The sequence below is a fragment of the Equus asinus genome, chromosome 5 (genome assembly GCF_041296235.1).
Source record: "Equus asinus isolate D_3611 breed Donkey chromosome 5, EquAss-T2T_v2, whole genome shotgun sequence".
In the NCBI taxonomy this organism is placed as follows: Eukaryota; Metazoa; Chordata; class Mammalia; order Perissodactyla; family Equidae; genus Equus; species Equus asinus.
In genome coordinates, this window is record NC_091794.1 from 67,772,025 (window position 1) to 67,784,804 (window position 12,780).

At 46.8% G+C, this 12,780-nt stretch overlaps 1 protein-coding gene across 14 annotated transcripts in view; it reads left to right on the forward strand.

The window, feature by feature from the left end:
* The window catches only part of DAB1 (DAB adaptor protein 1), a 1,086,856-nt gene that overhangs the window by 1,047,580 nt on the left and 26,496 nt on the right, over positions 1-12,780 (forward strand). For 8 of the 14 annotated variants that reach the window (XM_070509805.1, XM_070509809.1, XM_070509814.1 and 5 more), the window contains 2 exons: positions 10,283-10,345; positions 12,536-12,644. In XM_070509805.1, coding sequence (XP_070365906.1) covers positions 10,283-10,345; positions 12,536-12,644 — 172 coding nt within the window. Of the gene's footprint in view, positions 1-6,193; positions 6,245-6,345; positions 6,394-10,282; positions 10,346-12,535; positions 12,645-12,780 lie in introns of all 14 variants that reach the window. The other 6 variants (XM_044770894.2, XM_044770891.2, XM_044770892.2 and 3 more) reach the window with 1 other exon arrangement.

Sequence of the window (12,780 nt, forward strand, 5' to 3'; positions counted from 1 at the left end):
GGTCTGCCTTTCTCAAACACCTAAAGAAAGCAGCAGCAAATCCCTTTCACCACCAGTCCCCCTCCTGACTCTCTCCTGCATGTGAAGAAAAGCCATTTCAACCTAAAAGTCCATTGATGGATGAATGGATAAAGAAAATGGGGTGTATACATACAATGGAACATTATTCAGCCTTCAAAAAGAAGGATATCCTTCCATAGGGATCAGCGTGGCTCAACCTTGAGATGTTATGCTGAGTGAAACAAGCCAGTCACAGCAGGACAGATACTGCCTGATACCTCTTACGTGAGGTCTATAAAGTAGTCAAACATAGAAGCAGGGAGTGGAATAGTGGTTGCCTGGGCCGTGGGGAGAGGAAGATGGGGAGTTGCTTTTCAACTGGTATAGAGTTTGTTACACAAGATGATTAAATTCTAGAGATCTGCATTGTGCCTCTTGTTAACAACACTGTAGGAAGTACGCTTTAAAATTGTGAAGAAGGTAGGTCTCATGTTAAATGTTCCCAACACAATAAGAAAAACGTGTGGTGGAAGAGGCTATTTAAAGGACCAACTTAAGTTTCAGGAAGCCACATGTAAATATTTCATTTCCAAGGATTTTCAGATATATTTCTCTTGTATGCACTTTCAAGGGAAGATATAACTTTAATTATAAGATCTAAGCTTTTCCCTCCACCCTGTAACCTTTTGGACAACATTTGGGACCTTCCTGAAATTGTCACTGGGGGAAGGAAGGCCATTAGCTGCTAACATGAGGCCCAACTTGGAGTAAATTTTAGAGACTTTTCAATCTTTACAGAGATGAATCATCAAACAAGTTCCTTTGGCAGATCAAGTCAATGAGTCCAACAGGACCACACAGCCCCAGATCTCAGCAGGCCTGGAACATTTGGCATTAAATGGGATTCCATTTTGTTGGAATGATGATGAAGCTTCGTGGATTTCTATTTAAAACATGAATCTTAACTTCCTTTGAAGAACCCCACAAATATCTGGCTCTGGCTTAGCCCAGGCAATGAAAAACACTTTATGTACAGAAGAAGGCTGCTGTTTTTGTGAACAGAGTTTGATTTTATGGTACTGTCTGGACATCGTAAAGAACTGAATTTTCTCATAGAACTTTTCCAGTCAATGCAAAGGTAGAATATTCTTTAAAAGGATAGAAGGAAATATATAAGGAAGGAATATGTCTAGTATTTAGAAAGCACCCAGGCAACTGGAAGTGGTTTTTAAAATATATGTTATCTAGAGCTGTGACATCCAGCACAATAGCCACTAGGTACATGTGGCTATTTAAATTGGGATTAAAGCTAAATAAAATTTAAAATTCAGTTCATCAGTCACACTAACCATATTGCTCTATAGCCACGTGTAGCTACTGGCTGCCATATTGGATAGTGCAGATATGGAACTTTCCACCATCACAGAAAGTCCTATTGGAGGGTGTTGCTCTTGGGAAAAATCATTTATTAACATCACAGTTTCTGTTCCCCATATCCACTCCCACCACCCCCTTCCCTACTTTGTTCTTCAACTGTCAGAGTTTTTCTGGTCTCTCTCTCTGCTGAGAAGTGGGAAAGTAGCTATTTGCTCTTAGGTAAAGATGATAGAGTGTGTAAACGCCTAGATACCCCAGAGGGAATTAGTCTTCATTAGCATGTGTCTTCCCGGTTAAGTTACTCAGCAGGCAAAGGCACAATGCGTTCAAATACCTGGAATCACTACATGCCTTAATAGCACCCACCTTGGTGCAGTTACAAATCAGTTTAGTTAATCCATTTCTCCTCAGCTTTCTAAATGGATAATTGAATTCACTCTTTTGCAGTATTGGCCTGAGTTCTGAGTTTAGATCTAGAAGCCTTGTGCCCTCCCTGTCCCACGCTTATCCCACCCCAAGCTAGAATGATTATCTATACTGGCTCTGCCCTGAGCTTCAGGAGCGCAGGGACCATTTATTATTCATCGTTGTAGCGCCAATGCCTAGCCAGGACATGGCATGTGGAAAGCACCCAGTGAATGTTTGCTGAAGAAATTAGTTAATCAATTACATCATCAATCAAGATGCCTTCAGTTTTCCCAGTAGGACTTTCATTAATTATTCCTACAGAGTTCGGTCCCCAGCACGGTGATTCGCAAATCTGGCTGCACAGTAGAATCACCTGGGCAGCTTTTAGACCTTCCTGATGCCAGAGCCCCCGCCCCAGACCAAGAGAATCCAAATCTCAGATGGCGGGGCTCAGGCGTCGGTAGGATTGCATTGTGAAGCCAGGGGTGAGAATCGCCACAGGTGTCTGATTTGGCAGCCGTCAATAAGTTTTCCTCCTTTTTGACATGCTTGCCCCGAGTCCCAGCTCATCCACTGTTGCTTTTGCTGCAAGAGTAACAAGAATATGGTCTTAATAGTTACCTTAGTCAATTATGATACAGTTGTGTCCCCACTGCTCCAAAAAGAGATCATGGGAAGAGAAGCTCCCCTGGAAGCTTGATTTCAATGTCTTAGCGAAGATTCAGGGAGCGATGTATTGAGACAACACATGAGAATCTCTTCCTTTAAACTTCCTCACTGGAAGTTTAAGTTGTGAGTAAATTTGATGTCATGTTGAGTTTTCAAAAGCAGAATACAAAGCTGCAGGCATGCTATGATAGTAAGTGTGAACAGTATGTCTACATGGAAACAAAAAGTCTTCAAGATAAATGAACTAACTCTCTCGTAGTAATTGTGGGTAAAGCAAGAAGTGGGGATGCGGGAAGAGCAGGGAATGGATTCTAGGTCCTACCATGAGAATCAGCTAGGAAAACGTGCACTGACTGCAAGGATCTCCCCATGGGCTGGATGAAGCGCGCTGGGTGTTCCCAAAGGTCAGCCCAGACAGGAGGAAGGAGCTCGGAGAAGTGACTGAGCCAGGGTCAGATCAGGAAGGCAACCCCAAGCACCAGATACAAAAGGTGTGGGAGGAAGAAGATGATCAGGCAAGACTAGCCAGGAGGGCGATGGGAGGGAGATGGGGTCAAGTACGGACTGAGGGCTCAGGACTGAGGCCGGGAAGCGCCAGGCGTCCTGTCACACGGGCCGGCCTACGCTCTCAGACGGGGTGGCTTCCAAAGAGGGGCCTTTGACAAGATTTTTGTTTCTTCTTCTCCTTTCTTTTTCCAAGTATCATAATAGTTTCCTAACATTAAAAAATGTGTGACTGTGCATTGCAAAAATAAACCAAAAGAAATAGGATGAAAACTACTAATAAAAGCTGTTTTTTGAGCATCTACTATGTGCCAAACACCAAACAAGTCTTTGCATACATGTCTCAGTTAATCCTGTCGATAAACCCGAGATGTTGTCATTATTATCTCCACTCTAAAAAAGATGAGAAAACTGAGGCTAACCGACCTGTCCAGGGTCACGTGACCACCATGTGGTCCGGCCAGGATTCAGTCCATATCTGCATGACTCCAGAGAGGTACCTCTGCTCACATACCCAGATCCAGCTTCATCTGAGTGTTCAGAGATGGCCTCATCCCACCCCAGCTCCACACCTCACCAAAGCCCACCTATCTGTCACCAGGAAAGGGACGGGCTCACGCCAACGCTGGTTCTCCTCTTCATTTTCATTATATGGTGGGGGTTTTTATGAGACTCTACCATGAGCTGTTTTTCAGATTTATTTAATTCATCCATCATGCTCTGAAGCCATTTGCTTTTTTATATTGGACAGATGTAATGAGATTTTGGACACTAAAAAATGTTTTTATTAAAAGTTATGACCCAGAGCTAGTTGGTAGGGGCCATGCTATAAATCCCTAGAAGGGTGTGAATTTATAAAGGATGTAGCGACATAATCTTAACCTTTCAGGCCACACCGTAGATTACAGGATCACTTAGACTAATATTGTCTCGCCACCTCTCCCCACCTCTGGCCAAGTAATAATGATAATAATGCATGTGGTTATCTGATGTGGCTTGCCCTCCTCTCGGCTGCAGTTGACCCTGGGCCAGCCAGTGCCTGGTGGAGGCAGGTCGTTGATGACAGAGTTCGCTGGCAGTTGGCCATGGTGGCCTCAGGCACCTGGGTCCTCCTGCTCTGCAGCCCTGTAACTGGGGCTGAGTGATGTCACAGCCACGTCTGCTACAAACAGGGTGAAAGTGATTATGGGGGATGACTTCTCCACTCCTCCGTTGCCAACAGGAAGCCCTCCTCAGAATTAGAAAATGATGTGATTATTTCTGTTCATACGTAATAACTCCAACTTAATGTCCATATTATCAGATTCATGAACGTTACACTACTTGGAAATCATCCAAAGAATAATTAGCTTATACGTATAGACCAAAACATGGTCATTAGAAATATATATGTATGTATATATAGTAGATATTATGTGTATTATCTATAATATATTTTCCTGTTGTGACTTTGTTAAATTAACATTTGTTAAGCAGAGCCCTGTCGATGGTGAGCCATAGTTCAACAGAAGACGGGAGACGGCAAGGGAGTTGAAACAGAAGTTTATTAGTCACAGGCCCTGGGGGAGGGGCCACGCAGGGAGGTCAAGGCAGGGTGCAGGCAGAGAGAGCCAGGCAGGACCCAGGGCTCAGGCCTTTGTTAGGGAACCAGGGGAGAGTGCTTCAGAGTTCCTGGGCTGAGGCTGAATTGGTCAGCTCAGACCCAGAAGAGCAGGGTTCTGGTAAGCTTCGAGGGGTCTTATTTAAGAGGCACATGGGAGAGGGCCCTGGCAGGCGGGGGGACTGCTTGTCACAGGGGCTGTTGGGGAGGGCTGTGAGGAATGACACCGACCGACACCGACAGCACTCTTGACTCTGCAGGCTGTGCCCTAGGGCGTGCCTCACTGCGGGGTCTGGTGTCAGTTCAAGGCCCCGGCAGGCCACTCAGCCACACAAAGTGGGATGCTGAGGCCGCAATATTACGGAGTAGTTTGGTGAAATTGTCAACAATTATAAACAAATAAAAAATAAACAAAACAATTAGATTTGGTCAACTGCCGGCTACTTTTAGAACATGCATTCGTGCCCGTATTTTTGAGCACTGCTCTGTGCCAGACCCTCTGTGAGCTGCTGGGGATTCAGGAACATGTTCCCTGCTTCAGGAAGCTCACAGGGCAGCAGGCACAGATGATGTGCTGCTATTCTCAGGAGAGGACTCTTGGCTCACAAGACTGAAGAGGGAGGAAGGCTTCATGGAAGAGGTGGCCTTTCAGCTGGGTTGAGGAATCGGGTGAGCTTGGAGCTAGCAGGGGTGAGGAGATGAGCGTTTCAAGCAGGGAGAACACCGTGTGCAAAAGCACTTACAGAACCAGCTGTTCACAGACTGCTCCAAAGAGTCACGTTTGCCTAAAGCACACGATGGCATGTTTTCCTTTTAAAACAAAAATCTCAGGGGTTACCATCATGCTCTTATCTGTTGGCATTATTGAGACTGGCTGGGTAAGGTCTGTAATTTTAGAAAGATGTACTTTAAACTTACAAACTTACGGGGGCCAGCCCGGCAGCGCAGTGGTTAAGTTCGTACGTTCCGCTTCAGTGGCCCCAGGTTCACCGGTTCAGATCCTAGGCCCCGACCCACACATCACTCATCAAGCCACGCTGTGGCAGGCGTCCCACATATAAAGTAGAGGAAGATGAGCACAGATGTCAGCTCAGGGCCGACCTTTCTCAGCAAAAAGAAGAGGATTTGCAGCAGATGTTAGTTCAGGGCTAATCTTCCTCAAAAAAACCAAAAAACAAACTGACCTTTGCTGTGTTTCCTAATCAGGCCCATTTTTTTTTGTTTTTTTAAAAGATTTTATTTTTTTCCTTTTTCTCCCCAAAGCCCCCTGGTACACAGTTGTATATTCTTCGTTGTGGGTCCTTCTAGTTGTGGCATGTGGGACGCTGCCTCAGCATGGTTTGATGAGCAGTGCCATGTCTGCGCCCAGGATTCGAACTGACAAAACACTGGGCTGCCTGCAGCGGAGCACGCGAACTTAACCACTCAGCCATGGGGCAAACCCCAAGCCCATGTTTTATCATCTGCTTATGCTAGGAACATATTCCAGGGTTTTCTCAGTACAATGGCAAGGGCTCCCGCCTACTGAGACCACGGGAGTGTAAACCATAGACCCCATCATCATTAAACTCATAAATCCATGTCATTTGTGTGTCATTAACTTTCATCCTCATTCACCATCCCTTACACTTTCAGAACAGCCGTGCAATTGAAGATTTTGAAGAACGGTTTGCTGCAGCCACCCCGGTAAGAATGAGAGGGCTCCGTCTGGTTAACTGTTTTTAACTGTTTCATGTCATCACCCCATCGTTCATCTCACGCTCATAAGTCGTGCCTTGTGGTTACAGAACAGAAACCTGCCAATGGACTTTCATGAGATTTTTGAGGTAACAAAGGTAAGGCCTCCAGGCTCTTGTCATATGACAGTTGTTCTGGTCATTCTCATGCGTTCTGCATTATCCTCACTTGGCCAGGATGAATGGCAGGCGCTCGCTCTGCTCTCTCCGGTGGGTGCCTATTCTGATGTTCACAGAAAGACTATTGGTGAGCCTGCGGTGAGGTCAATTAGTGAGAATGTGTGTATGTGTGTGTGTGTGTTGGAGAGGAAGTGGCACCCCTTCATTTCATTTAACAAATAGTTTTCAAGCTCCCAACATATCCCCGGCATAGTGATAGATGTTAGAGATGCAGTAGAGAGGAAGACATGGGCCCTGTCCTGAGGAAGCTCATTGTACAGCACAGTGACATAGTGCAACACTGCACAGCAAAGGATGGGATGGGGTAGGGTAGAGAGCCAAATGTAGTGTAGTAAACAGACACATAAAGAGGATGTGCTAAGTGCACCTGTGGGAGTGAAAACCAGGCAAGGCTGCTCTTCAGTGGGTATACCCTGGAATCGATGTGCTGGTTGGCAGCCAGTGTTTACTCAGCTTGGTTGATGCACAGGCCAGTGAATAGTATCAGCCCTGAGTACAGGATGTTTGGGAAGCCTCTAGGGCAGGGGTCCTCAATGTTGGCTGCAAACTAGAATCACCAGGAGAGTTTTGAAAGTCCAAGTTACTAGGCTATACTTCAAACCAACTAATTCTTGAGGGGTGGGAACCAGGCATCTGTATTTTTCCCCTGCTGCACCCAAAATTGAGAACCGCTGATCTGAGAGTGTCACATAAGCTGTTCTGAGCAGTGGAATGGGTGCAAATTGAGTTAGGAAACACTTTCCAGAAAAAAAAAAAAAAATCCTTCTAATTTATGTCCTAAAGGATGGGTGGGAAAAGCAATGGGGGAAGGAATGAGTGCTCTGAGGAGGACGAGGAGCATGTACAAAGGCACATCTCAGCCTTCATCAACGGCCCTTCAGGGCTTCTCTCTAGCACGCCGGGAGGCCGGTGGCAGCATTCTAGTTGAGAGAAGGACCAGGAGACATCTTGAAACAGCAGTGGTACAGCACTCCAGATGTTATTGTGGAAACATCCCTGTTCACATTAAAGAATGGCTGGGGTGGGGACTGGCCTGATGGAGATATTGAGGGGCTCCTCCCTCCACAGCCAAGCCACTCCTCCTCCCCATCATGGGTTTGGCAGCTTCCAGTGTCACTCTGCTTACCTGGAACCTGCCCAGGGCCTAGAGAAGGGGCAGAATCTGCCATCGACAGATGTCTCCTCTAAGACATCTGAAGTGCTGGGATGGATGGGCGAGTGGGCATCTCGAAGCGAGCTCCCTGATGACCTCCTCAGATGCTTGTGCACCATGGCAGAAATTTTCGGACCTGACTTCTGCTTAGGGAAGATGGTGGGGCTGGGCTTCCCCCATTTAGGAGGTCTAACTAGGGCTTGGTAAAGTGAGCGATAGATAAGCAAGGGGCTGCTTGGTCCGTGGTCAAGTCCAGCTGCTTTTAGCTGACTGACGAGAGGCACGACTCTTAAGCTCTCGGTCTCACTTAGTCATCTGCACCATGAGGACAGTGAGAGACCTGCGCTGCCAACCCGGGGGGCCCCGTGAGCGTCAGGCAGGATGATAATGTAGGAAAATGCACTGTAAACTGTAAAGTGTTTTACAAATGTGAATGTTCGTTTTATTCTCTCGAGGTCTTTAAAATGATTAGTTATGACAAAATTATCAGATGGAACATGGCTTATTAGGTTACAAATAAAAGGACTAGGATTAACATGGGGAGAGAGGCTGTGAAAATAGATATTATTCCAGATTTTCAATCACATATGGTTATTAGAATTATTTTTATTTTATGGCCTAAGAATCCCCTTTTTCTATAAAATTTAATTAACTCAAGGTTCTATTTAAACAGCAAATGCAATGGAATGAAATAACAATCTCTGTTTTATGCCTCTGCATGTTTTTCTCGTTTAATCCTTGAGTGAAAATCATCTGGCAAGAGGAAGTCTCTATCTCAAGAATGAAGGTTATTTTCAAAGTTGTGCTGAAGGAGAAAATTAGCCAATAAATTATATTTATGATGTTAGTAAAAGTGTGCCACGAGTTCAACACATTTGAAATGTAAATTGTGTGACTTAATTATTAACTTCATTTTAATATTTTCCTACCACTGAAAATAGTTGTGGGCCATTTTAAAAGCATTGAGTTCCAATTGCAAGAAAGCCCAGAGGCTTCATTTGAATTGATTAAATAGAATTATTTCTTTTATGAATTTAGGAAAGAGACTAAAGGAGTGGCCTAGTTTCACCAAATAATATAAAATATTGTTAACAAGTTAAAGAAGCCTTACTGAAGACAAGCAAGTATTTAGGATCCAGCCAGACTTGGGAGCAGCCTGCATGCTGGCCACCTCATTGCTGTCTCCTAAATCTGGAATGGTGTTGTGCGAGACAGAATCAAGGCAGTGAAGAGCTCGTGGAAAAGAAGGAAATGCACGCAAGTCCCACCCAACCTTGCCCGCGTGCACGTCACCAGCCTTCCTCTCTGCTCCTCTCTCCACCCTCATGCTGGTTACACCTTCTGCTTGTATCCAGCTACGCAGGCTGTTCCAGGCCTCTGTCTTTTTGCTCACGTCCTTTCATCTGCCTGGACCGTCCCCCCTCTCCTCGATTGCCTGGCCAACCGCTTCTCTCCTTCAGGATTCAAATCGGGGCTATTTCCTTGAGAAAACCCTCATGGAACTTCTTTGCCAAAAGCTGGCTGGATCTCCGCTCATCTGTTGGTGGCCAGGAACGGTCCCTTCTTTGTGGGAATCGCAGAGATCCAGCCGCGCCCGGTTAGAACTGCATTAGAGCTCAGGGCCCATACCCCATGCTGCAGGCCAGCAGGCAGGCGCTCCCCGCTCTTTCTATGGAGCGGTGTTTTTAGGTTTCCCCGATTAGAAGCTATCCCTTAAAATCCAAAGATGAGCAGAACATGTCTTCCCCTCAGTGGGCAGGTTTGCACAAAGCACATGATTATATACTTTGTCAGGCCATTTGATTCCTGGCCACAGACTCCCACGGTCTCTGGAGCTGGAAGTGCATGCAGATTAATTTCTGAGTGTATCTTAAAGGGCTTCTTCCGCTGCTCTGGCTGGCCTTGCTCAGACACTGCCGGATGATGGATGGGAATGTAGACGGTACCGTGTCTGTGGTGATGGAGTTCCTAGGAGTGATTAATAGTGTATATACTGGGCTGTTTTTGATGTCCTTCCTGGTATTAAATGATATGTTTTCTTTTCCTCCAACTGCATTTGTTATCCTAAAGATGGACTCTTTCAGGGACTGTCATTGAACCGTATGTTCTTTCGACAGAAAATTCAAGTCCTGGCTAGGTGACCTTGAGGTTGCATCTGTGAGACTCAGTCGATTCATCTGTAAGAAGGGGAGTGATGATCCCCAGCTCTCAGCCTTAGTAGTGCTGGGAGCACCTCCTGAGAGGTGGCTGGGAAGTCACGTCTTGTGGTACTTAGCACAGGAAGTGCCTCTTGGACATGTGGATACACTCATGAAAGACAAACAAGTGATGAGGTGGGCTTCTTGCCTGTATCTACTGGAGAAGGGGGACAGTGCTGGCATTCGAGGGTCAAGACGTGTAAAGTGGTATTATTATTGCTTATGGGAGGCGGTTAAGCCCAGATAGACAGCCAGACACACTGAAGCAAGAATTGATTCTGGCCACATCCAAGATGCGTCTTTGGGATCCTGAGGTATAGTAATGACCAACTGAGCTTATCATTTATATAGTCATGATGAAAAAGAGAAATGTGTGTCCTCCTATTCTGTTTTTAAAGCAGTATCCAGCAGTGTCAGCGTTCCTTGTAGTTACATCGTTATCTTTTTGTCTTTTCAGGCTGTGACCCAATTAGAACTTTTTGGGGACATGTCCACCCCTCCCGATATAACCTCTCCTCCCGTAAGTACGCACTGCCCTCTCAATCCTGCCTCCCTCCCCTTTCCTTCTTCAGTCACACGGTGGCAAGAATATGGGCTTTGGGTGGAAGAGGCCTGCTGGTGGATTTCAGCTTGGGCTCTTTCAAGCTGTGTGATTTGGGCGAATTGACTAGCAATTCTTTTTGAAGAAAGGAATTATGAGAAATAAATGAGACCATGCATCAGCAATTACAGTCCATCCCCTAGGTACTTATTTTTGTGCTTGGCAGTGGAGAGAGGCGTGAATGGGATGTGGTCCCTGCCTGCAAGGCGCACACGGTCTACTTGAGTAAATGGGCAAGAAACCCAACAGGACAACAGACACAATGAGCATTTGTCAGCACCTGCCCAGAGCCCGCGCAGCCAGGTGGTCAGATCAGTGCAGGAAGCATCTTCTCACGGCCCGTTTCTGCTCTTTCCTCTCTCCTTTCTTTCCCTCCTCTCCTCCTCTTCTTTTTATTTCCTCCCCACTTTCAATCCTCCTCCTAGCTTTGCTGAACTTCTCATGAAGTTTCAGATTCCCAGCTCCAGCTTCAGCCAGCAAGAGATTGTAGGGAGCCCTAATTTGAAAATGAAAAGAAGGAAAAAAAGAATGAAAATCAAAGCAAAGTAGAATCCCAGTGCTTTGAGAACTGGATGCATTCAAAGGCACCGCTGCAGCCACTGCAAAGAACAGAGTGCTGACCAGCCTTCAGCTCCCACAGGCCCACGCCCCGGAGCTGGGCGGAGAGCAGCTGGCTGCAGCTGCATCAGCTGAAGCTGCTGCAAGGCAGCAGCTCCTCTGGGCACTGCGCAGTGGTGCCAGCCGAGGGATGGTGCTATGGTTCATTGGCGAGATGCGCCTCACAGAGAATAGGCTGTAACCTCACCACTGAGGACAGATGGCGCAAGGCCCTGCTGCCCACAGCTGCCTCCGGGGGATCTCGGCACAGCTGCCCTACTCCCAACACCTGATGTCCATAGCAGCCGAGGGAGGGGACAGCAGCTCCTCTCTCCAGGGAGGCTGGATAGCTCTAGCCATTCTCATCCTCTTCTCCATCCCAGGCTAACAGCTGCATCCTGGGCATTTGGAATCTCAGAACCATGGGGCTGTGGAGCTAGAAAGGTCTGAAGAGATCTTCGAACCTATCCCCTTCATTTTATAGATAAGCAAACTGAGTCCCGGAGAGGGCATGTGACTCACCCAGGGTCACATAGGGGAAAAGAGAAGAGTGTTGATTGTGTTTCAGAATGCTTAACACAGCAGCTCATGGCTGTGTTTCTGGCCCTGAACCCAAGTGCAATCCAAATGGGTATTTAATAATCCTCAGAACAATGCCATTCGTCCTGCAAGCTGCTGGTCTAAAAATGGACTTGACTAATTGCCGTGGTTTCAGGATTAATTGCTTGCCCCAGTCTATTCCAAGGGAAAAAAATAAGCATATTATGGCATGGAATAGACATACTCTGTAGGCAAAAGGCTGCTGTAATTGGGTGTGGACCTCAAAAAGAAAGTGAGCGCTGGTGTGTGTGTTTGAACACCCTCCCCTTGCCCACCAGCTCGTGCTGCGGACCTTTCTGGAATTTCAGCACCGGCTGGGCGTGGTGAAGTGTGCCGCTGCTCAGGCAATCTTTTATAATCCTCTTGAACATATGTACTTCTTTATGCAAGTGAAGATTCAGGCAGGATTCTGGGAGGCACCGGGATACAAAGGTCTCTGTCTAGTCGCTAAGCTTTCTTTGTTCCTTTAGCCAACGACTGTCTATTTACCATGCATTGAGTGACAAGCCTTGAGCCAGGTGCACAGTAGGTCCTGGGTGGGTGTACGTCAGTTTTAACTGACCACCTCTAAAGCATGAAAGCCAAACATTATGGAATTACTTGATGGCCTGAAGACACCTCCCAGGGTCTCAGCACCTACTGTAGGCCTCAGCGTGATACCAAGTGGTTTAAATGCAGGACCTTATTTAATTCTCACAGCAGCTCTAGAGGCAGGCATCATTTTTCCGGTTTTGTAGATAATCTATGCAACCAGCTCCTGGTCTCCACACCACCTTAGTGGCCTGGACAGTGGCTCGGTTCAGCAGCACCCTCTTCCGCTTAATTCCTGCCTCTCCTGCCTCCCATCCTTGAGGACAGCTGAGCCAGGTCTCCCGGGAGCCTCATGCACCCTCTGCCTCTTTCTGTCTGCAGACTCCTGCCACTCCAGGTGATGCCTTTATCCCGTCTTCATCTCAGACACTTCCGGCGAGTGCAGACATGTTTGGCTCTGTACCTTTTGGCACTGCTGCTGTACCCTCAGGTGAGCCCTCGTCCACTTGTTTCCCTGCCTTTGGCCCCCACTCATCAAGACAGACAAAGGGTTGACTTGAGCCAGCTGCCCAATATGCTAAACACTCGTGGAACCACCGTCCTCGCCTTGTGACTCTTCGGGTGAC